This window comes from Melopsittacus undulatus, chromosome Z (assembly GCF_012275295.1).
Source record: "Melopsittacus undulatus isolate bMelUnd1 chromosome Z, bMelUnd1.mat.Z, whole genome shotgun sequence".
Taxonomy (NCBI): Eukaryota; Metazoa; Chordata; class Aves; order Psittaciformes; family Psittaculidae; genus Melopsittacus; species Melopsittacus undulatus.
This window is the reverse complement of record NC_047557.1, coordinates 90,913,403-90,937,693: the sequence shown is the minus strand read 5'-3', so window position 1 is coordinate 90,937,693 and position 24,291 is coordinate 90,913,403. Positions and strand designations below refer to the sequence as shown.

At 38.1% G+C, this 24,291-nt stretch overlaps 2 protein-coding genes across 4 annotated transcripts in view; one reads left to right on the top strand and one right to left on the bottom strand.

Annotated features, from left to right (window-relative positions):
* Nucleotides 1-3,594, top strand: part of LOC101880005 (neural-cadherin-like) — a 57,569-nt gene extending 53,975 nt beyond the window's left edge. The window contains 4 exon segments of the mRNA XM_034073042.1: nucleotides 1,226-1,381; nucleotides 2,952-3,089; nucleotides 3,092-3,189; nucleotides 3,191-3,594. Of these exon segments, the coding sequence (XP_033928933.1) occupies nucleotides 1,226-1,381; nucleotides 2,952-3,089; nucleotides 3,092-3,189; nucleotides 3,191-3,343 (545 nt within the window). The 3' untranslated portion in view covers nucleotides 3,344-3,594.
* A 4,813-nt stretch (nucleotides 3,595-8,407) lies between these two features.
* The window catches only part of DPY19L3 (dpy-19 like C-mannosyltransferase 3), a 32,150-nt gene continuing 16,266 nt past the window's right edge, over nucleotides 8,408-24,291 (bottom strand). For all 3 annotated transcript variants that reach the window (XM_031051839.2, XM_005152197.3, XM_031051840.2), the window contains 9 exons: nucleotides 23,697-23,770; nucleotides 23,297-23,455; nucleotides 21,679-21,801; nucleotides 21,213-21,324; nucleotides 20,600-20,656; nucleotides 17,653-17,735; nucleotides 11,804-11,936; nucleotides 10,889-11,047; nucleotides 8,408-10,272 (listed from right to left, as the gene is read on the bottom strand). In XM_031051839.2, the coding sequence (XP_030907699.1) occupies nucleotides 10,111-10,272; nucleotides 10,889-11,047; nucleotides 11,804-11,936; nucleotides 17,653-17,735; nucleotides 20,600-20,656; nucleotides 21,213-21,324; nucleotides 21,679-21,801; nucleotides 23,297-23,455; nucleotides 23,697-23,770 (1,062 nt within the window). In that variant the 3' untranslated portion in view covers nucleotides 8,408-10,110. The remainder of the gene's footprint in view (nucleotides 10,273-10,888; nucleotides 11,048-11,803; nucleotides 11,937-17,652; nucleotides 17,736-20,599; nucleotides 20,657-21,212; nucleotides 21,325-21,678; nucleotides 21,802-23,296; nucleotides 23,456-23,696; nucleotides 23,771-24,291) is intronic.

Below are 24,291 nucleotides of genomic sequence, written 5' to 3'. Positions count from 1 at the left end.
TCTCAAGATTTCAGGTGCACTTTCTCCTACACAGCTTCTAGAAAACAGTAATGCACTGAAAAGTGATTGATTCATGCAATTTTACTTACAAGTTTGTAAGTTTCCAATAGAAGGGGGCCTACAAGAAATCTCAAGGGGGACTTTCTAAAAATGGCCTGTAGTGACAGGACAAGGGGGAAGAGCTTTAAACTGACTGAGGGGGGATTGAGATGAGATACAAGTAAGAAAATCTTCCCTGTGAGGGTGGTGAGAGGCTAGCACAGGGTGCCCAGAAAAGCTGTGTCTGCCTCATCTCTGGCAGTGTTCAAGGCCAGGCTGGATGGGGCTTGGAGGAACCTGATCTCATGGAAGGTGTCCCTGCCCATGGCAAGGGGATTGAAACTGGATTAGTTTTAAGGTCTCTTCCAACCCAGACCAGTCTGGGATTCCGTGATTAAAAATCAGCTCAGCTAAAAAGTGACTGTCACACAGTTACCATGTGTGTGAGCATCTGTGTAACGCATTGAGGGTGCAGGGAGAAACAGTTAAATACACATCTCAAATGCACTGATTTGGCTTGAAGTGTGTATGTAGCCACACAGTGCAGGGTGCAGTCCTCTGTACACACTTGTCTCAGTTCCAAGGTCATCCAGATGCTGCTCCACAGAATGCACTCAGCTGCCATGTAGGTATTCTGTAAGAGCTTCTAGTGTTGTTAATTCACTGCATCCTTAGTTTATGATGTCCAGTGGTTTGAGGCCTTACTATGAGCTTTTATCAGTATTTATAAGGTCGGTAATACAGTCGTACACAAAATGTATCAAAGTATTTTTCTCTTTTGTCTCATGTCATCTTGTGCTTCATTTCTGTGTAATTGTATCTGTTATTGACCACACATTGTTACTGAAGTGCTACCCCTTACAAGGCTTAACTCAAGGCAGTAAATAGGTCTCTGAACACCACTTGGGATATTCAGTTACTTAACAGCTTCGGAGTTGTACTTTAAAGGGTATTTTAAGGTTCTTTTTGAAGGCCTGTTCTTCTGTCTTTGATGTTCGCTTGTAACTACATTGAATAGTACAGGAATCAAGCAGTTGCTTAGAAACACAAAACTAGACCTTGCTGTGACTGGGCCACAGCCATTGCTGCAGCAGTCATACTCTAGGCCAGGCTGCAGCTCTTATGAGTGTACAGGTTTTATCTGTTTCTCAATTATGTTCTCTTCTGCTCCTGTGTGTTCACACAGCTCTTCTTGGTGCTGGATTCTTGTGGGCTCGCTGGAAGACTCGCAAAGATGTGAAGGGAGGAGTTTACCACATACTTGCCCAGCATGAGGATCTGGAGGACATCAGAAAAAATATCCTCTATTATAATGAAGAAGGGGGTGGGGAGCAAGATGAGGTCAGGATTGTTGTGTTATGAGGGGACACCGTGCTAATGAAAATGTATTATGCTTTTCCTTTATAACTTAAGACCTTAGTCTTTGCTCTGCCAATTCATTACTGCAGTTGGTGACGAATTATTGGCAAGGTTGAGTACACAAGGGTGCACGTTTCTTAAGTAGAGATAAGTGCCTATCAAATTTTGTCTTAAAGCAAATGATCATATGTGCATATTCAGAAATCCTTGTAGGGTGAGTTTAGTGAGCTAGTAAAGAGCTCACAGCTGATGGCTTTGGTTTTGTGGCTCAGAACCAACATTCTTGGCGGCAGTTACTGCTGTAGCACTGAGGGCTTGGAAGAGCCTGGCATGAGATGTTCTTCATGGACAGGCTCTTTCTTGGGAGAAAGGGGGACTGTTTTTGGCAGCAGTTGCTCAGACTTGACGTGGTAAGGAAGCAAGGCACGACACCGATTCCTCTTCATCCCTAGAGCACATGGTGGTTGTGAAAGAACCTTTCTGCATTTTTTCTGTTCTGGAGTGAAGCACACCAGTGAACACAAGCCGTGTTTATACTGGCAGTATAAACAGTTCCTAGTTGCAGGTAGGATTTTGTTTGTTTTTATCTTGGAGCAGTTCTCTGTCTCCATTTGAAATTCAGCAAAGCTCACCAAGATTACCTAGGATCATCTCTTATAAAATGGGTATGTGCAGTTTAACATGTGAGAGAATAAATGTAAGGTTTTGGAAAGTGCTGATTTGACAGCTCTGTCATTGATGGCTGCTAGTCAGATAAACAGTATGAGCAGTACAGATAATTACATGTTTACTCGAATGAGTTCTGTCTCTCATAGTCTGTCAGGGTTGTTCTTTGGCCTGTAAATACGTCCAGAGGCACAACCTTTGGTTGTAGGACAACGCTTTTCTTCCTTCCAGTTGGCGTAAAGATTCCAGTCTTTGCAAATGACACACATGGTATTGGTACCTTCACTGCCAGAAGCTGCACCTCAGGAACTGCGGCACAGTTAGCAGGCAGCATTAACAGCATTCACTGCTTCTGCACTAGAAAGGAATAGTTTATTTTGGTAATAGGTAGTTACTCAGATTTTACAATCATGCCACTTCTGTGTGACAAAACCAGCCATTATTCCACAGATTGATAACATTTTAACAGAAATCACCGTAGATGGTTGAACTGCTGATGAAGGATTTCTGTTAACATGTGGTTTGTGAATATCCTTTCTCACTTTCATTGCCAGACTTGGTATCAGTTTTTAATGATGATAAAATATTAAGATCTGAATATGAGAATAAAAACTGGAGCATTTCTGTCATTTTTGCTTCACTTCAAATAGGTTCAAAATCATGTTTAATTTCTTTACTGTTGTAGTATAGCTGCATGAGTGCTCCTCATGCATTTTGGCTTAGGCTCGTTGTAGGTGGCAGTTGAGTGAACAAAGCCATGTATTCATATCCTCATGTATTCACACCAAATGGACTGCCTCGGGATTGTTCCTTCTTTATTTCCATGGGAACATGAAATTTTGCTACCTACAGAGAACATTGATTTAACGTGAGTGGTTTCTCAGTCCACGCTGGATACAACATGGTAGAGCTGCAGGTGTCTATTCAAACCAGTGCTGCCTATTCCCTCTGCAAGAAGAAAGACCAACCAACAAGGCTGCACCGTCTCCTCAGTGACGCATCCTCAGGCACACAGGAGCAGACCAGGCCACTGTGACTGCAGGAGCGTCCTGCACTAGCATATTCAGTCATTACTTGTCAGATGCTGTCCGAGGTCCTGACTGTTATCTGCAGGTGATACCACACCCACACACTGTGGGTGTTCTGCATGGAAGGAGCAGGCACCCTGAGCTCCTCTGGAAGGAAGGAGGACCTTGTGTATGATGACATTGAAGAGTGGGGACTGAAGTTTCTCAAACTGAGTGAACTGTTCTCACACACAGATGCAGAAGAGCTGTAGTTTACCAAGTTGACTGTTTTAAAAGCAAGGGTGAAGGACAGTTTTTCATGCTCCTGCTATGTCCTACCCCAGCTCCTTCAATTTTCTTCCTCTGTTGTGGTAGGTGGTCAGATTGCCATTAGCGAGCCACACTTTGCATCTGATTGAACAATATAGGAGGAGCTAATTGTGGGACATTGTGGGCATTTGTGTTTGGGGGCATAAGATTGCTGGAAGGGGATACTTAGTTATTTACATACAGGGTTTAACAAATAGACGTCTTTGACACTTAAGGTAATAAAGGACTCTTTGAGAGGTGCTGTGTATGTACACTGAGATGTTGCTTAAAGCATGAAGAAAGCATACTGTGTGTCCAGTTTTCAGTAGGAGCTTTATCAGTTAGAGTTAAAAAAGCACGTTATCATCTTCTCATGGAAATCATGTCCATGTTGTGTTACAGCCATCCTGTTTCCTTGACTAAGCCTCAGCTGCAGCACTTGCTTACTGAACCCACTGCAGACCAGGGTCTGTGGATCCAGGTAAAGGAATGAAGCAGCATGGATGGTCATCTTCAGCTTCAGTTACCTTAATGAAATCCCTTCATGCTGTTGTTTAAGTGCAGAATCTGAATTTAGGCGCAACACATCAATCCACTGCTTGCAGCTAAATATTGGTCTGTATTAAAAGGCCAGGATTTCTAAGATACCAGCCCTAAAGCTGTCTAGTTAGTAGCAGACACTGCAGTTCACTGTAATTTCTCATTCCTAATGGGCTATTAAACTGAGCCTAAACTAAGGACCAGCCTGAACCTCATCATTTGCATGTACATTCCTGTCCCTTGGTTCTGCTAAACTTCATTTAACAGAAACATTGCAAGGATTAGGGCTGAGAGGCTGCAGACTGACTGCTCTAATAAAGGCACTGACCCGCTGCAGCTGTATCTAAGCACTACCTTGGCAGGGAGAGCTGACCGGGGATCCAGAGGCATTTTCAGTGAATTAAAACAGCATCCCTTGGATGTGTCAGAATAGCCAGTGTCTTTGGGATGACTGAAGTCCTGTATTCAAAAAAGAACTTCACCTATGCTGGCACTTCTAAAATTAAAATCCCGTGATAAAATGCTGCCAAAAGTCTAATAATCCGAAGATGGTAACTTTCCAAAAGCCGTGACTGACAGCACAGAGTAACACAGGCCTCCCTCGAATACAGGTTAGTAGAAAATAATCATCAACTTGGGACAGAGAAATGCAGGGAAAAACTAACAGTGTTTGCAGGGGGTGCAATATTATGCTCTAAATTATCAGTCCCTTTTTCAGACGGTTTAATGGCCAGCTGGCATTCTGTATTTCATTTTTTAAATTTGACAATAATTGGAAAAGGCCCCACAAAACTACTTTTTTCCTTTTAAATTGAGACCTCTTGAATATATAAATGGAGTAAAGTGCAGCAGAAACACCATCTTAGGACACAAACACAAGAAGCAGCATAAAATATGTGACTTAACAAGCTGATAATATGAATACATCCTACATTAAGATAATTTGTTTAAAGCGTCAAACTGTATTGTAAAAGCAATTAAAACTGCTTTGATTAAAGTTGCGTAGTAGCTTGTTTTGGGAGGTCTGGCTGTTGTTTTTATGCAGATCTTAAAACCCCATGAACAAACAGGTGGGTGAGTCTGTGATTGGCTTAATTTGCACCCTTCCCAGATGGGAGACATTCACATGGTAACCTTGTTCCTATGTGCATTTGTGACATGTTGGAAAACCTACAGCACACCGTTAACCAGTGGTTACACTGCAGATGATGTGGTGTTTCCCTCTGGAAAAGCTAAATGCCATTTTGCACCATCCTAAAGCTTGGACTCTATTGAATTATTTCTCCCTCAGCTGTGATCAGATACTTCCATAGACATTACTCATGCGTGCTGTTCTGTCTGAAGCCAAGGGAAGCAGCAGCTATTTCTAATCAATGTGTGGACCCCTGGTCCAGTAACATACTCAGAAGGCATGGTACCATTGCCCAGGTGCTTTTTTTACACACAGCATGGTGGTGGATTCTCAACAATTAGTCCAAGAATTCTGTGATATCAAAGTCTTCGTCCCATTTGCTGAAGCTAACCTGGAGTTGCTGAGGTACTAGTATACTTCTGCTATACCTATGGCACTGATTCGTAAGTAAACATGTAATAACCCCCCTGCTCCAAGCTCACAGCTGCTGTGTAACTGTGGTTAGCCTTACAGTGTAACCCAAAAGGTCAGAAACCATTTTAAAACTGCTCAAGGAATGTGTGTAGGTACAATCATAGTAACAGGACATACTCATTTGCAGCTGTCATGCCCTATTAAAACCTACTTCTCTTTCTAGGGATTACTAATTAGTTCGCTTAATTTATCTATTATAATTTCCATGCTGCTTTTTTAATTACTGTGCAGTTTCTGAAATGATATATTCACTGGCTCCACATTTACACCAACACATACAGGTATTTTGGTACCTCTACAAAAAGCTTACTGCAAAGTAGCACAGCTGTCACTCAAAAACAAGAACAGCTGCTTCACAGCAGAAAGCCCTGCAGTGGGTGAGAGAAGAAAAAACATTGAATAAAACTATTCTTGGGTCCCTAGGTAGTGGGATTTCCAGTAATCTGGTGCTTTCATTAATCTTCTTATACATTCTTTGCAGACTTTAGCCATGTAGTAAGAACATTTTATTTAGTATAGAATATTTGTAAAGGTCTGAAATTTAAATCCTGTGGATATTAGTATTTAATCTGTCTGCTTGTCAACTACATTAATTTTTGTGGTTTTCCGCTTTTAAAATAACATTCTAAGTATGTAACGTGCAGCCAAGCTGTACAAAAGCCGATTGCCCTTAGCTCTGACCCACTCCCTTGTACCATGCTAATGACAATGAGGTTTTTAGAAAACTGGTTCTCTGGAACCCAGAATACCCTTTGCAAGCACCTGTACTGATCAAATTCCATTACTTTAATGACTCTTGCAGGAGTCCTATCTGTACCTAATTAACTTCAGTGAGCAAGCTCCTCCACAACTGTCTCTGAGAGTGGTTATAACCTGCAACTCTGTGACTGCAGTCAGGTACCTGCTGCTCCACAACCCAGCTCCTCCCTGTGACAGGAACACCTGGACTTACAAAAGCTTACCTGGATCAGCACATCCTGCTTCAAATTATGCCTTTGGTACGCTCAGTTTGTTTCTCCCAAAGAATGCATGTTTTGTTTACTCAGAAGAATACTAAAGCTTGATCTACAATGTGGAAATAAGCACAGCCCTATTGGTCAAAGCAAATTATATTTATGTAAAGGGCATAACTGCCTCAGCCTACTGACCTTGCTGAAGTTAACATGGCAACTGATAAAAATCACACCTGATACACCTTTACCTTGTAACAGGGAAAGGAATTCCAGCAAGCCTTTTAAACACAAAGGGGATTCAAAGGCAGTGAATATGCAATGTAACATGGCTGAGGAAAGTCAAAACTTCCTGCTGAAAAATACCTTGCTTTCCTCCATGCAGACAGAAGTAAAGGTGATACCCTCAGAGCACCTTCCCAGTCCACCCCAACATAAAACCAACTAAAAAAGTGATTTTTCAAATTACACAATTTATTTAGTATACAATAGTCATTACATCTCCTTACAATAACATATTATAAAATAATTATGTTAGGTCTCACCAGCAGAACACTGAAACAAGAAATGAAAATACACTCATGGATCTCAAAGGCATTTCTTTCCTAAAAATATTCTGACTACTTGATAACATTTTGTCTCTGTGACCTATAAAGACGTAATTAATACTACACTTCCACTGACAGCGCACATCTTCAGTGCACAGCTTCTCACAGACAACAGGGACACACACCAGGAGTCACAGTGGTGCCATTCCCATTGCTAGTCACGTGTAAGACTTTGGCAAACACGCTGCCAGGAGGGATGCTTCTGGGTGTGGATGGTAGGTAATACAATGGAACGGGGACACTGCAGTAACTGCTTGGAAATAAGGTGCTCAGGGGGATGTAGTTCAGGAATACGTGAAGTTACTCTTCAAAACCTGGCATATTTTTAATGCAGTGAACAGAGATCCCAGCAAGACATGAGAAGCAGAGGAAATAGTTACTAGACAACTATCACCTACCTCCTAAGAAGCCTGAGATTCTCACATCAACATCTATAGCAGACACCATAGCTCCAGCAGAAATGAGTTAGCTCCTCTCCTTGGCCAGCCCCTAAATTAAGGCCAGAGAAAGAGCCGCTCCCTCTCCTCCAGTGCTGTCTTGATGTCTGGGTTGCTCTCCTCTGAGCTGGTGAATGGTTCTACTCCTTGTTATTTTCTCTTCTACTGTTTTAAGGCGCCTGGTCTGAATGCTGCACTATGCAGTCACTGAAATACACCCTTCCCTTCAGTATTGCATCTTTCTGGTTCAGGAACTGCTGAGGTTGTTTAGAAGTGCCACCAGCTGTGACACGAGGCTTTAAGGACTGTGAACTGCAGGAGTTAGGCAATCTCCTTAACACTTTATGTATCATCCTTAAAAATTCTGGTGTGCTGCTTAGGGGGTTGTTTGTGTTGCAAGAAGAAACGATGATACTGTGGTGGTTCTGGATCGTAATGACCATTATGTAATGATCATAATGAAGTTTTTATACTTGCCCAAGGCCAGTGGGAGCTCGGGGACTGTTTTGTTTTAAACCAAAACAATTTGCACTTGGAAGTTGCAACAAAAGGGTTAAACTTCTCCTTTGGCAACATTAGAGATTTTTTTTTGGAAAAAAATCTAGTTAATAATTACTGTTACAGTCAAGACTTAGTCTCTCAGGTGTTACCTGCAAGTAAACTGACAGCGATAGGGGTACAACTGGATCTTGGAATCTGTCATTTCACTCAGAAGAGAGCTACTGCACCTTTAAAGAAAGATACAACCACATTTTAAAGTGAGACAATACAGCCTGGAGATACTTTACCTTACGTGTGCTTGTTTTCAATTACTGTAAGGCACTCATCAAGGAATTCACTGACCCATGCTTTCAGCAAAAGCAGGCATGCATCATTACAGGCCTAATTAAAGTTTTAATACTGATTAAAAAGTTTTATTATTGCATTATGTCAAACTGCAGTGGTCTCCATCCTCAGTAAGGGACACAGGCTTAGAAATTACTCAGGAGTTTCAGCTGCTCAGTTTAACAACCTCACGACTTTCATTGTTTGATTTAAATACAGTGTGATTAAAGCACACTTCCCTCCTCTGTTAGCATGAAGTGCAGAAAAATGTTGAACATTGTTTAATGGGTATTTACCATTATAAAATTGTTTGAGCATGTGACATAACCATCTCCATTGCTTCAGTAATTTACCTCAGCACAACTGAAAAGGGAAAACACTTAAATCATTTGGAACTGGAACACAGCTCAGTTGTGAAAGCTAATCTCATTACACGTCCTGATTAAATTAGATGTGGGGTTTGCTATCAGTAGCACTTTAAGTTTCCCATCATTAGAAATTAATTGCAGTGGTAATGATTATAACTGAGTTATTTGCACAGGCCACAAACACTCCTATAGGTGTTCAAATGTTAATTCAACATTGGCCTAGAGGCACTTGATTATTACAATTCTATTTTTCTTAAGAAACAAATGATCCTAGTGAATGTCTAATTAAAGTTGGAAAGTACTGTTAGGCTTTCAATCAGATTTAATGTCCAATTTCAGTATAAAACCAAAGCAGTGCTAAACCACAGCAAAAGTCATGTGTAATCTACAGAGTGTTTAGAAAGTCAATACAATTCACAAAGTTCCAGCTGGTAAAAAGACAAAGGGTACAAACAAATCACAAAGTTGTCAGGATTGAGCCTGTCTTCACTGAATCTTCTAAGTCAATTTAAAATAAGTGTAGAATTCTAGGCTAAAGAGCAAGGACACAGTGATTTTGTGCTAAAATATATAGCTTTGTGTCTGAAATAACATAAAGCAAAGCCTAGTTCCCTGCTGATTTTAGAGATGAGTTTTTCTTTTCTAAGGTTGGCAGTGTTCAGTTTTGGTAGCCTACTGGAATTCAGACACAGAAAAAGGATCCCCTGTAGTTCAGAAAGCAGATACAGAAAATAGCATTGTGAGAATCCACGCTGAGAAATCTGGAGTTTTGTTTGCTCTAAGCATTTTATGAGGATACAAACATGCAACATGTATCAAGCATGCTCCAACCTTCATTCTCATTAGAAATACATAACACTCCATCATGAAATGGTTAACATTACTACATCTGCACTCTGAAACTCATATCCACAAACATTCCCAAAAAATTCAAAAAAGAGGCACTGAAAGAGCACAAGGATCTGTCTAAAAAGGATCAGACTGTAAGAAAAAACATAATTTCTGTGACTGTTTTCAGGATTCACAAAGATAATGCATCCTCAGGACCAGAGTAGCATGGCCTGCTATTGAGAATAAAAATCCAAACTGCTGAGCAGAACTTGTTGGTCAGCTACACAGCAGTGGTCAGCAGGCTGTTCAGTGTGTTTAATCAGTCAGTTAAAACTGGAAAATTATTATCAAAATGGTCCCTGCTAGCATTTTTTATGAATCTATGAAACTTTTGGCAACATCAAGAATGTTATCAAAACTAAACTGTCTAAAAAAAAATAAATCACAGTTATTAAACAAGAAACCATCAATGTAAAATGTCTTACAAACGTAATGTGTTTGTAAACTCCTGCATTTCTAATGTGGGTCCTAGCATTAAAATACTGAGCTCAAAGGGTTGGGAATGTTATTTATGCTTAGCAAGCTTGTAAACATGGAATGTTTTGTTTTGAAACACTCTAATGAAGTGTGTGGTGTAAGAAGGCAGGTTTTTTTTAATTTCCTCACAGAAGCGAGGATACGTCGAAGGTTTCAAATCGGGTTCATTCTCCCCCAAACCATCCATGATCTGTAATGAAATTGAACAGTTGGTGAAATGCCTTTAGTCAATTTACAATTACAGGCAATAACAGGAAGCTAAAAAAAACCTTGACAATACTTTGGTCAGGGTGGCCAGATTTGTTACCAGCAACTGTATAAAACAAGTGGGAGGAAGAAAACAACATTATATATAAGACATATACAGTATCTTCTCTATTACAGATAACAACTGTCAGATGTGCCTATCTGCTTTGGGTTACACTGTCTTCTGCGGGTCTGTGTTTAGTCCCAGGCATGCTTGAAATACCCCCAGACAAAATGGAGTAACACAACTGTCCCGAGGGAATTGAAGCTCTGAAGTGATTTACACTCTGAAAAGGAACACTATTTGTGTACTGGTGACTGGGAGCACATGAAGAAGTGATGACTTACTTTGCCTAGCCTGAATTCCCTCTTTTATTATCAATTATCACCAAGCAAGCAGTGTTCAATTTGGCTGGTTTTGAGAATGTCTAATGGCTCCATTAGATTTTACTTCCTACACTTATGAGGTGAAAATCACGCAAGCTACTTCAAATTGTAACTGTATTTCAGAAAGAAATAAAATGTACTTTCTTTTTATTACTTTTGTACATAATACTTACATGGCCATTAGCTACGTCAAGTAAGTCACGTAACCGACAGCCTCTACTGTGTCGTCTTTCATAGCAAATGCTGTCCTCTAGAATGACGTAGTCTGTGCCAAAAGAGCGCAGTATTCTGTAAACATCTTCAGGGGATCTCTTGGCATAGATCTGATAAATCTATAGAAGAAAACTATGCTGTAAAATACATAATATCACCACTATTTCTTTCTCTGCTCTTTCATGATTCCTTTATCTTGAACTAGAGGACAAACTGTGATGATCACAATCCATGTGATTTAAATTAAACATTTTAAAGTAGTAACAACTAAATGCTTCATTCAGCAGCCACTTGGAGTTTCTATTTTATTGCTACTGTGACGCACAATAGTAGTGCTGCTGACTAGAAAAAGCACTGAATGGTGGTGTTGTCTGCAGAAAGGCACTGGTAGATGCCAGTAATACATTCAGAATGCCTAAATTAGAGGAAAGAATAGTTCAGAACCATCTCCTCTGCTTGGTGTGAAGTTTCTCAAGGTGGTTTCTATATAAAAATGTTATGTGCTGGTCTGGGAACTGAAGGGAGTATCAGGGAAATGAGGAAATGCTGTGTTTCCTCTGAGCAGGAGGAATCTGGGCAGCAGGATCTATTAACACCAACAGCACCTGAAACAGCCCACTTAGGACTAGCTTGAGTACCTTGTTACAGTTATTCTGACATACACTAGCTGCCTGAAGCAAGTTAGCAGATGTGTGAAGTACAACGAATTTCATAGAAGTTAAATTCTGGAACTGTATCTGAAAATAAGTTCGTTCACTGAGTAATGCACATGGTGTCATCTCATTTGCAACCTGCCCTTAGAGACTACATGTGTTTTCTAGAATGGAGCCACTGCTCTGGGTAAGAATTAGCTTAAACAATCAGAATACTCTTACCTGTTTTGTTCTCTCTCTCAGATTCTTATCCTCATAATGGGGGTGATTAGTTAGGGTCCGTCCAGTGCACAGTTTGACTCCTGCTAATAGCTGCATGCTCCCAGCAAACACTGCTGTGTTTGGAGTGTTTGACCTAAACAAATGGTGATAAGGCTGAGGAAGTCTCTGCAGGGGCATTTCTGCATTGCTTGTTACAGATCAGAAGGAAAAAAAAGACTGAAAAAATAGTTTTCTGCTTCTCCTCTATTCAGGGAGCAAACTGTTCAAGCATCTGTGTTTTCTTCAAATATGAAGTTGATAAATCACGGTAGTACTCTAACTGCAAATAAAAAAATACTGTGCACTATCAGGAAACATCATCCTGGGAATTTCAAACTATTTCCATATTTTATATATTTCTAGAGTTTATATAGCCTCTGAGTCTTTGTAAATGCCTGTATCCTAGTTCTTGTCATGTTCCAAGAAACGTACTGTGACTTAGATTTCTGTCTGATATATAAGGTATTCTATGTAAAATGGATTATTTAATCTAAATGCTAAAACTTCTTGTGGCTGTTCTGGCATTCACCATCCACTTGGAATAAAAACTTTGCTATGTGAGACATTAATCCTCTTATTGTGACAATTAGGGGAGGGAAATTATGAAACAAAAGTCACGCCAGTTGCAAAAAGCAGAGCTGCAGGTGCACGAGGTGCTAGGTAGAAGTGCTGTCAATTACTGTCATCTGAGATGCAAAGCCAGTGTCTAGAATTGTTATCTAAGTAAGTGTTTTGGTGTTTCAGCATTGTTTAAATACCCACAAGAAAAAAAAAATAATTTTTTGCTCACCTTCCCCCCACAATTTTCCAGAAAGAAGATAGAAGGGCATAGCAAAAAGATAAAGTAAAAACGATGGGCATCAGAGACTACTATAATTAGGTTAATTAAAACGCTCACAGTATGCTTGAGTGTTTTCCAGCACTTAATAGGCATATCATCATGAAATGTCCTATGAAGACTAAAAGAACAGAAAGCACACATTAAATCAAGTAAAATGAAATTAGAAAGGGCTGTGAATAGTTGACATCCACAGATGTGCCCATATGGCCCCTATCTCAGTGGTCAAAGAACTGAGACACTCTGGCGTGTGCTTTAGGGAGCCTTTTGAAACTGCAGGTGCATGTTCAGTCTTCTTTACGCTCCATGATTGGCTTGAAAATGTTCAGAGACAAGTATTACATTTTACTATTGCCTTGCAAGAGATTATGCTTATCAAATGAATTAATAATTGCAAGCCCTTCCTAAAAATTCTTGCACTGGTACATTAATCTCATCTAGGAAAGACAGGGAGAATATTTTTAATAAGCCAGTTTAACTTGACTGATAGAGTAGGTTTTCAGCAATTTATAAAACTAATAGTGTGAAAAGTCTGTTTCTGTGTTTGGTCAAGATTAGCTCAAGTTTTGCCATGCTCCGCAGTACTTATCTCCTGACCTGGCCTTCCCAGGGCAGTCCTGCACCTCTGGCTCCTGAAGAACCCAATGACATGCCACTGTGCAGAATCAAACTTTCTTAAAAATCCAGAACCATAAGTACCAAAGGGAAAACCACAAGAAAACAAACACAAACCATTCCCAACAAAACAGCCCACAGCTTCTTTTCTTGCAAAGGAAAGCTCAAAGAAATGGTGACAGTGCCCTTTTTCCATAACTTGTTATAAAAATGGTTGTCAGAAATGCAGAAGCCCAGCTCCAATGGTTCCCGGACCAATGTGCGCCACCACCAGCAGCCCTAACCTAACCCTAACCCTACCCCTAACCCTAACCCTAACCCAAGAATACAAACCTGGCACTGGATTTCACTGCTTGGAAGCTGAGTGGTGACACTGAGTTTCATGCAAAGTCTGCCCTCCTTAGTTACATCCTGACGAGCTTCAGCTGGTAGCTCTTTACCTTCTGCAACAGCCACCAGAAGAAAGTGTGAATGTTTAACTAATATTTTTCTGGTATAGGGTGATTTCTACAGTTCATACAAGCATCTTTCTCCAGTCCTAACTGAATCAGCCCCTAACTGCTGTGGTCTGTATCCAAGGCAGTTAATGTGCTTCAAACCACTGAATGACACCTCTCTATTATAGAAAAACAAAGCAATTTTTACAAATGTCTGAACAAATGATGTATAAAATGAAAGGATAATTTGTTTTTATAGCTTTCTGCCAAGCTCCATACCACACTGCCCAACCTGCAAGCAATTTATTCTGTATGAAATGTCACTAAATAATGACAAGGACTTACAGTTCAAACTGATTTACATTACATAATTTAAATGCCATTCCAAGCAGACCTGATGGCATTTTGAACGAATAATCTCATTTATTTTTGGAGCTCTAAGCTTTCAACAAGTTAATTACAGCTGAACTAATGGGTAAACTAAGCACTATAATACGTTGTACGAAGCTTTTCTTCACCTACACTTAAGAATCTAGAGAATTATATGAATACTAAAGAATAACTCATTAAAATTAAAAGGGTTTTACAGGAACTGCTTGCCCAGACTCTAGAAGTGGTAGTAAGTCTTTCTCTTAAGTTGGTAAAGAATTATTTTGAGTTGGTTTTAAGTAAGCCCTACGATGCTGCTATTACAGGTTATGTCGTTAGAAATAAAATAGCTATTTCTTTTCAAAATCCTGCAAAGTTGAACTCTGTTGTAGCTTTCAAGGCCATGAATTCTGACAGATCTCAGATTATTCCTTCACTAGTGACTGTTTGTGATAGGGATTTTACAAAGCAAAGGGGTTGGGGAAAAGGAGATATCGAAAAGGAGTTCTCAAATATGCCATGTTAGATTTTTTTTTTCTTCGCTAAAAGAAAGTCTTTTTATTTGCAGAATACTGTATTCAAGTATTACAGGTTTAGCTGCAAATGACAGGCAGTAAAGCATATTCAGTCAAACTGTCATGGTTCTTTTTTTTCCCTCTGGTTTGGAATGACTGAAAATTGAAAAAATGGAAAATGACAGCCACAAAGAAAGAGCAACAAGATGCATTTTTGTTAGTCCCAGCCTCAATTCTATGCATGCATATTTTGTTCACATAATGGAGTGTACCTACAGAGTTGGTATAAGCCTAGGTCTCAGGCACTATCAAGTTCATGCCTGGATCTTACTGACAGATCAGTCAATGACAAAGGATAAGCTGAAAAATTTAATAGCAATAATTAAAAAAAATGTAGTATTGCCTTTAAAGTCTGGAATGTGTTGATTTCAGTGTGATTATCCTTGAAAAATCAGACACATAAGTAAGAGTGAAGAGTTAAAATTTATAGCTGTCTTGAAATTAAAATACAGCCATTAATATAAATTACTAAATGAAAGAACCACCACTGAAACATGGGGATTCCATTTTGGTAACCTTAAGAGCTTTTTGGAAATTTGTGGGGCTTCCACTAACATAAAAATTTGCCTTCTTTACCCCCACAGATAGTTGCTCTGCCAAATCTCAGTCCCAGTTAACTTTCCCACTGTTTGGCTGTTGTCTGAGATTTCCAAGAAGTTCTATGACATTTGGTAACTGCTAATGAAATATTCCACAATTCTGGACAGGTTTCCCCTTTAAAGGCAGAAGACATTGCTTCTTAAACACTTACCAGAAGTAAACAGAGTAGGGAAGTTCACGCTATTGATTTGCTCATTCTACTGATATTCTTCCCCATCTCACAAATGAGCATGTTGTTCCTGTTGTCTTAGGGAGAAAGACCAAAACTAAGAATTTTAATGTACCTCCCATCTGGGAACACAGCTGTGAACTATCCCTGGGTCACTGCAGGACCTTCTTGACTTCTTTTTTTTTTAAAAAAAAAAAAAAGCTAAGAAAATGAGGTGGTGGGTAGAAAAAAGCAAGAGACTGGGACATACAAGACCATTAGGTAAAAAAATGCACTCTGCAGTCCCATACTATGCAGTAACTTTACTATAGAGATCTAAACCAGTATATCTTCCTGAAAATGCTCTGGTTATTCTAGTATGGGGAAGAGTGAAAAATACATCTGCAGCCACTTCCCAGTGGACAGACTAATAGTTGGCTATTTTTCAGGTTGTATATTTGGACAAGTTAATACGCATTTAGATCTAAGCAGATAGAAAGGTTTTCTTCTTGAGAAGAGATTGAAGACAGATGAGTTATTCCTAATTCACTGCTATACATGACAAATTAGAGCTTCTCATACGGAGTTTTAATAGTGAATTATTAGTTCCTGACACCAACCTTGACAGATCATTAACTGCAGTGTAACTATCAAGTGTTCAAATAGTAAAATATTTTTCTTACACATCAAAACTTAAGAAAATCCGTCCCACTTTGAGAAACTTACCATAAATTTTGTTGACTTAACTTAAAGCACAGATAATTAACTCTTCTTTATACAAATAACATTTCTAAACACAATAAATTCTAAGCAGAAAATTTCCTTCTGTAATGACCTGTCATGACTTAAAATGAAAAGAGGACAAGCTCCAGTTTAGTATTCTCAGCACTAAGAACATATGAAAAATTATTCTCATCGGATCAAGTCAAATTCAGTTCATGGCTGGGAATAATTCCACATGGATATTTTATGTATAAATCTATATGTAACTCTACATATTGTACACAAGAGACCTGAACTATCAGGCATTTACCATCTTTTAATAAAACAGTAGTGCTAAATAGAAATGGCTGGTAAACATTAGTCACAAAAAGGTGTCAATATGGCTGCAAAAATTTTAAATTATGGGAAAAAACATGGCTTGCTGTCAAAATAAGTCATTGAAAACTTGTAATATATTTTACTCCTAAATTACTCTTTCTAGTTTATGGATTAAAGAAATAAAACATTATATACTGTAAATATATTGCTATAGGTAGAACAGGCAGGATGACTGGACTCCCTGCAGCTCATTGCATATGAAAGCAGAATAGGGCTCCAAGGAAATACTCCAACTAGTTGAATGTAGTAAATGAATGTAATAAATGAATGTAGTAAATTCAGAGTTACTTTCAGAGTGTCTTCCTCCAGAACATGAAACTTTGTCAGGCTTCCAGATAAATACACATTCCAGGAATATCTTTGTTCTGAACTTAATATGAAAGGTTTTAGTAGTTACTGTAGAACATACCCCTTAAATTCACAGTCCTTCAGAGAACAGCCCACCTGGCCCTTTTTTTCTAAATGCAGTATTCCAAACTCTTTCCACCTAAAAATACCTTCCTATGTTCTGTGAGAAAGCAGAAGTGATGAGGTAGGGTTGGAATGATTAACTCATACTCCTGAAAGGGACTTTGCAGCTATGCTTAGCCATGGCAACTTCAAGTTCAATGACAAATATTTTGTTTACAGTTTAGAACATATGTTAGGATTAATTCTGGTAAATATAAATAATAGAGATCTTTTAAACTTCAAGAAACAGACTAAAGAGTACAGATTTTCCAGCCTTACACCTATACATGGGGGTGGGGGCTAAAAATTAAATTATTTCACTGCCAAGGTCTATTAATGAAAAGAGGTAGCTATAATATGATAGAAGAAACTTGACATCTCCAAATTGTCCTCTTTCAGGTAGAAAAACTATGGGAGAAAACAGTCAACTAGTTCCCTGATACACATGCAATACAGCAGCATAATACTGAATCAGAACAGAGCAGTCTGGGGGACTTTGCATGTAGCTGTTCTCCACAGCCATTAATAGCTAACCTCCTGATAGCCCATATGTCCTTAACTATCTCCATGGGTCACCAGAGTTCACTGATGAGCTGTGACAAATAAGAACACTATAACTAAGAACATTAGATCTACACAAATAGCCTTTAACTTAAATAGAGAAAAAATCCTCTTACTTAATCCAGTTCATCAGCTCCACAGTGTCTGGGTCATAGAATTCTCTCAGCTCTGACAGTTCATCCATTATTCCTGGCCAGAACTATAATGAAAACAAAACAGAGCAACTGAAGACAGAATGCTCAAAACCAAGTCCTGGATGATGAAACATTTTGTCCAGCTCATGGATAAGTTGCAAAAGATAAGTGTATCTACCCCTCTTATGAAGGTTTGGTGGCTGTCATTGCAGTATGAATACACAATTTTAGAGTTTGAGATCTGGTTATCTGGCAGCTCCTGTACAGAAGTACCTGCTGTGGGGAACCTGAGAAGAACAGCTTTTCTCAGACGCACTTCTCACTGGAGGTTTCCAGAACTCTATTAATAAAGATCAGTGTGTTTCTTAAAATTGATAGGAAACTAAAAGTTGCCACCAAATATGACTGTTGTGCATTATATCTACTTTACAAGTGAACCATTTCAGTCCCCTGGACTACAGGCTGAATGCAGATGTTTTAAGTCTTTTCTTGACAGACCAAGCTTTAAGGAACAAGATAAAGAAGCACCATGTAACGTATATGAGAAAAGCCATTAAATAATGCCCGTAATTACAGGAGAAGTAAACACCCCAGGAAAAGCTTAGAGAGGCAACTTCCAACTTTGTAATAATAAACAAACAAACAAAAAATCCAAACCAAACCCTAAACCACTAGTAAATCTGTATCAGAAGTAAAAATCATCAAAAGTGCTGTGGGTGCCATGAACGGCATTTCTGACCTTTGAATTAAAAGAGAACCACAAAAGATAAAAATAAAAGGGCGACTGAATATCAACATCCAATAGGCTATTGAGGGATAAAAAGGGGGTGGATGGAGAGCATTTCAAAATTTACTGAAGACCAAGAATGCATTAATTATATCTGGACAATTGAAACTGATTTCTGAAAAGCTTAGCCCTACCCCCCCTCAAAGCTAATAGCACAAAGATTTATTTAAAGGTTTCTTGTTGTTTAAGCTAGTGAAAAGTCAAGGGCAAAGAAGGAGCAATTAAGAGAGATAATGACAATACTGATTGCTTTGCATCAGTCTTTATTACAGAGGATGGTATGGTGAACCTATTTCAAACCTACTTTCTTTAGATAACAAGATTGCTGGCATGCAAAGTGAAATGTCACAGAAAAGTGTGAGAAAACACACCTAATAATCTAAACTCATCCAATTTAGATAATATTCATCCAAGAGATCAGAAAGAATTTGAATGTGATGCTGCTGAGCTGCTTAGCAAAAACATGTATTCTTTCCCTAAAACTGTATCAGGTAGGAGGTCTGGGGAGCAGGGGATGTAACTGGGCCAATTCAGATACTTATTAGTTTTTCTGTGTACTTGATACATTCGTTAAAGTAATAGTAGTTGATAGACTTGAGAAACACCTAAAATATAGTCATAGCAATATCACAACCTTACAGTTTGAGGTAGTAGTAGTATAAGACATTTCTGCTTCTCAGAACACTTGAAAGATAAGTAAATTAATTAAGCAGTTGCGAAATGAGACTGTAAAGTCTCAGAATGAATCAAAAGGCTCACTAACTCTTTGCAGCTTTTGAGCAGAGACAAAGGTAGCTTTGTAGTACTACTCCCTTAATAGCTGAACTGCAAAAAATGACTTAAGACAACACAAAACGCTGAGTGGGGAAGTATTTCTTTATTCCCACTGAGCACTTTGAAAAATGGTACTTTTAATGTCAATAATATATTTAGAAAACCCACAAAATTACGCTTTTGAGGCAGACTGAGCACAACTAATGCCTGATCTAAAGCCTATGAAAATGAGTGACTTCAGAATTGAATCTGATTTAGGAACTTCCTATCTGCTCATGAAGAGTGGGATGAAAATTCTTCCTAGCTGATCTCTCACATGAGACTATTAGAATGTCATGCTCTTGGCATTACCCATGTCAAAAGAAATGGTATTATTTCTATTATTTTCAGAGATGATAAAAAAGGTAAATGACTTCCCTAACCAGCATACTAATGGAAAAAAACACCCCCAACTAAAAACTCCTCTAAAAACAGAGTAACAAGAAAATTTAAGTGGACCACCTCACTGTAACTTCACTGAACAAACTCTTACAGTCTTCCTTGAATTTCAATTTCACTGTCTTACAGGGGGAGACAGACTTTCAGAGTGAACTCTACTAGCAGCTTTCTTAACTGCTTTATTATTGCCTTTTTAATTTTGATAATGAAATTCACCTTGGGTTTTCTCTGAAGGCAATTATTTAACAGAATTATTCTCATTTCACACTACGTATTGCAGAAATAAGTTCTGCACTGAAGTGGCATCTGAATTTTCAACCTTTGTAAATACAGATTAAAAGAATGGTATGCCCATTAAGTTAGTGTTCTATATCTCACTGTTATGACAGACTGAAAGACTAATAATCTTGTATATGTTATTACTTTAAATAAATTTTATGTATGCACATTTAAACACTTGACTATATAATTTGTTTCTGAGACATGAAGACAACAAAGTTACTTAACAAGTTTAACAATTCTGTACTTTAAAATACATAGGATAAGGCACAGCACATAACATACAGTATGTTATGATTATTTCTGCTCCTATAATGAATCATTACACAATTTAACAATCTGCATCTTATCTGCAGGGTGAAAACCCAAACAGACAACTTACATTTCCATAAAACTGCGCATTTAAATAACACCTGGTAACTTACAAACATTTGTAGCTATGAACAACTACTTTGGATCAAATAAGCCCAACTGATCCTTTACATACAATTTCATACACATAAAGGTACTTCCACTTCAGGTAGGTTATCCCAACTTTCCAAGCCAAAAATCTTGTATGTAATTATTTATAAAACAACATCCCTCTGTGAGAAAAAGCAAATTCCACATAAGTAAAAAAAGCCAGAACAGGCAGGCAAAAAATGGTCTTACCTTATATGAAATGTATAGTAACGTAATTACTGGTATGGAATATTTCATCATGCACATCTAAGAAATAGCAAAAAAAAAAATGGTTATTTTGATGATACACTTATTTGGATAGACTTGATTTTTAATGTATTGATACCTGACATGTTTATCATGTGGTGGAATTTTGTTCTAATTTTGTTTTGATTTTATTTTCAAGTAAAACCCTTATCACAGACCCATCAGAAATGATGGCTTTATATCTATATACTATCTTCTACAAAGTGGAAAACACTGTATCATTCAGTATAATGGGCTGTAAAGGTCTTACTAGACTGCTGATGATTTCTTAATACAGTGACTTTTGTAGTAAAATTGTGGTAATTTTTTATTGCCACATCTACATTGCCATCTAGTGTATTCAAATGGAATTGTTTAATGCATAAATTGTTTAATATATAAACCACTAGAAAATACATTTCACTTACTAAATTTATAGACATATACTTCAGAGATATCCAGTTTAGGACGACTACAAACAAAATTCATTTCAGATGTCTTAGAATTCTGAGTCATGATTTGGTTTAGATATGGAGCAAACCCACATTTCATGAAATGCTGTAAGTATAGAGCTAACCCTCTGTGGTGTGTAGAGATGAATACACTTCAGGACAAGTTTCCATACTTCCGTGCTGCACAGGCCAAAAGATGCAAACACACACATGTGGGATGTCCAGAGGTACTTCATTCTGGAAGAAGACAAGTTTTTCGCTGATCATCTGGATCTCTGCTAAGCTGTGTTGATGAGAACAGTTAAGAAAAATTCTAAAATTCTGAGTAAGTCTTCAACTTTTAGGACTCTGAAATAACTGAGTCAAAACCCTTTGCACTTTGTTATGTGCTTTTGAGAACATCTCTGCACCCAAACTTCAAAACATTATTTCTGGCAGAATTTTGGGAAATGCCTCACTCTACAAGCAGAAACACACCAGGGAAAGAAAGAATCATGATCAGTTTGTGGTCAGCATATTTTAGACTTCATAAAAATATACTCAATCATCTAAAAAGCCTTCAGTAGAATTAAAAACTCCCCCAGACCATACCTCATTGTGCTTAATGCCAGACATCCAAAAAGAACTGTGTGAACCAAGTTGTAAGCAGCATCAGGCTTCAATATTATTGTGCATTCGCCCATTTTTTCTATCAACTGGACTTGATTTGAGCCACTAATTAAACAGAAGATATAAGAAGTGTTATATTAAATTCTGTAGTGTATTTCATGGAGTTGACTGAATTTTAAAATTTACTTAATCCTTCTGATGCTAGTGAGCAATAGTACTGCTACCAGTTCACATATGGAAAATAAAATGTTCTATTGTATCAGTTATGCAATTAAGTCCGATAGCACCAATTTTATGCAGCATCAGGTATTTATTTTCATGCCTAGTTTTCTGGAAATGCAATGGATGCAAATGAGCTGGTTTCGAATACAGAAAGGTATGGTTGGTTTATTGCTTGAAGCAGTTACTCCCACAGGCTTCACAGGGCTTTTGATGAGAATGAAGAACTTATCTGTTTTGTGGGTCTGTGCTGGTATATCTGGCTGCTATTACAGCCATAAATTTGAAGTAAATTTACAGAAAAAAAATTGCTGAAAGGACTGGCTTGAGGTGGCCAGTCTTGTGAATGTATGTAAAGGGCTGATCAAAAAACAAAGACTGCTCAAAAGCGTGGGTTTTTTGCTTTTATCACATGGGGGACAATTGAGATAACTGCGCAGTGTTAAAAATCAGGGTAATGTTTTGGATTATATGTAAAATTACAGAAAATAAGAGCTGCAGAGCATTTTTGTTTTAAAACTGACTGAGCACTATGTTTTTTTTAAGTGGCTGGTTGAACAGTATCGAAATGCCTTACAGATAACTATGACTTCATAACTAACATAATATAGTTTCAGCATGTCTTGGATCTTCTCCCTTTCCCTTCCCCTGTCTCTCTTCTCCTTTTATCCTGTTCTCCATAAAATCTAGGATGAGTGGCATTAGTTACATGATACTCCTTGAAACTCCTTGAATTAATCAAGTTCTCTATCATCCATCCTAGCGTTTGCCCAAGTTGTAAATGCAAAATTGGGAGGTCTGTAATGAACCATTTTTTTTTTTAAATAGTAGTTCAGTACTAATTTTCCTCTGGTGTTTTGTAAATATCGCTACGACCTACAGATCAGCCAGGGGAACTGGCAGCAGTGATGCATGGTTGCAGTCTACCACTCCTGCTTCTTCACACAGATGATGCAAGTTCAGTACAGACCATCCTAGTTCATTTCTGGGCACTCTGAGGGTACCACCAGGGAAATCCTTCATTGGGAGTGCTTTGTGCAGGGAAAATGGGATGAACAAAATAAACTAATGCTGTTTTCTATAAAGACACCTTTTCCCTGCTTCCTCTCTCACCACCAAAATCCAGCCAACTCTGAACATACTGCAAAACTTGAACAGCAAATAAAAGGAATCTAGGGAAGAATGTTTCCTTCTTCAGCCTCATTACATCCTTTATATTTTTAGCTTTAATACGTATATTGCATGATCTCTCTGTTACATGCCCTACTGTTTCCCTAGTACCTGTAGAAGGTAATACTCTATTCTGCTGTATAAAACTGTGACTTCCTTAGCCTGTTGAAAACTGACAGAAAATGTGAATTATTTTAAGAATGTATTTTACCTGAGGTTCCGAAAGGCAACAATTACAGCTGTTACTGTCATAAATAAGAGAACAAATACGTAGATGTAAAAAAGTAATGTATCCGAGAGTCTTGAAAAAGTATTTAATGGCAGTAAACCAAAAGCTTCTTCACAAAGATACAGGTTAGCATCAAAATCTCTGAAGAAAAAAGAATAATCCATGTCATCATATATTTCATAACTTGATGTCAAAAAGGACCAAAGTTTCCTTTCTTCCAAGAAATTAGAAAGCCAGAGTTATGCAGATTACTACAAGGAAAATGCACTATATAAACATGCAGTAAAAATCCATTCTTTATCACCAAGATTTAAAATGAGAAGAACCTGCAGGCTTCACTTAGTGAGCCATACAAGAAAGCAAAATTGAAGCTGATTCATACCTTGTTGCCCCAAATCCAAATTTTGCTTTCAGAAATTTGAATATATGCTCATCTGACTCAAGATTAAGAATTTTCTACAAAGGATGGGAAAAAGAAAGAAAATTATATTTTAAGTATCAAAAAAATTAAGCTTTACACAATAAACATTTTTTTTCATTGCTTAAATGAAACTGTGTGGCAACACAGGCTAACTGAGATAGGGTGTTTTGCAGTCAAGCAAACACTGAGTTCGTAATTATGGTCCTGTGGTCCGAAGGGCAAGTTACTTACTTTTTAGAATATCTACTAGCGTTAGCTTCTTATTTACAGATAAAGAATTTCCAGCACAAGTTGTTTTTTGCTGTGCTCTTTATTTCTATGACTTATTTTAATTTCCACATGTACTAATTTTTAATCTGTTGAAACAGATCTCTTGAAGAGACTAAAACTCTAAGGCAGAAAAAGTGTTACAGTCACGAATGTCTGCAGACAGCCCTGCGCACAAGAAGCAATTCAAAGTATGGCATGGTCTACAAAATTTTTATAACAAGTATTCATTTTCAAGTGCATTCTTTGAAAAGTAAATTCAGTGAAAAACTTTGCAAATGCTTAGCAG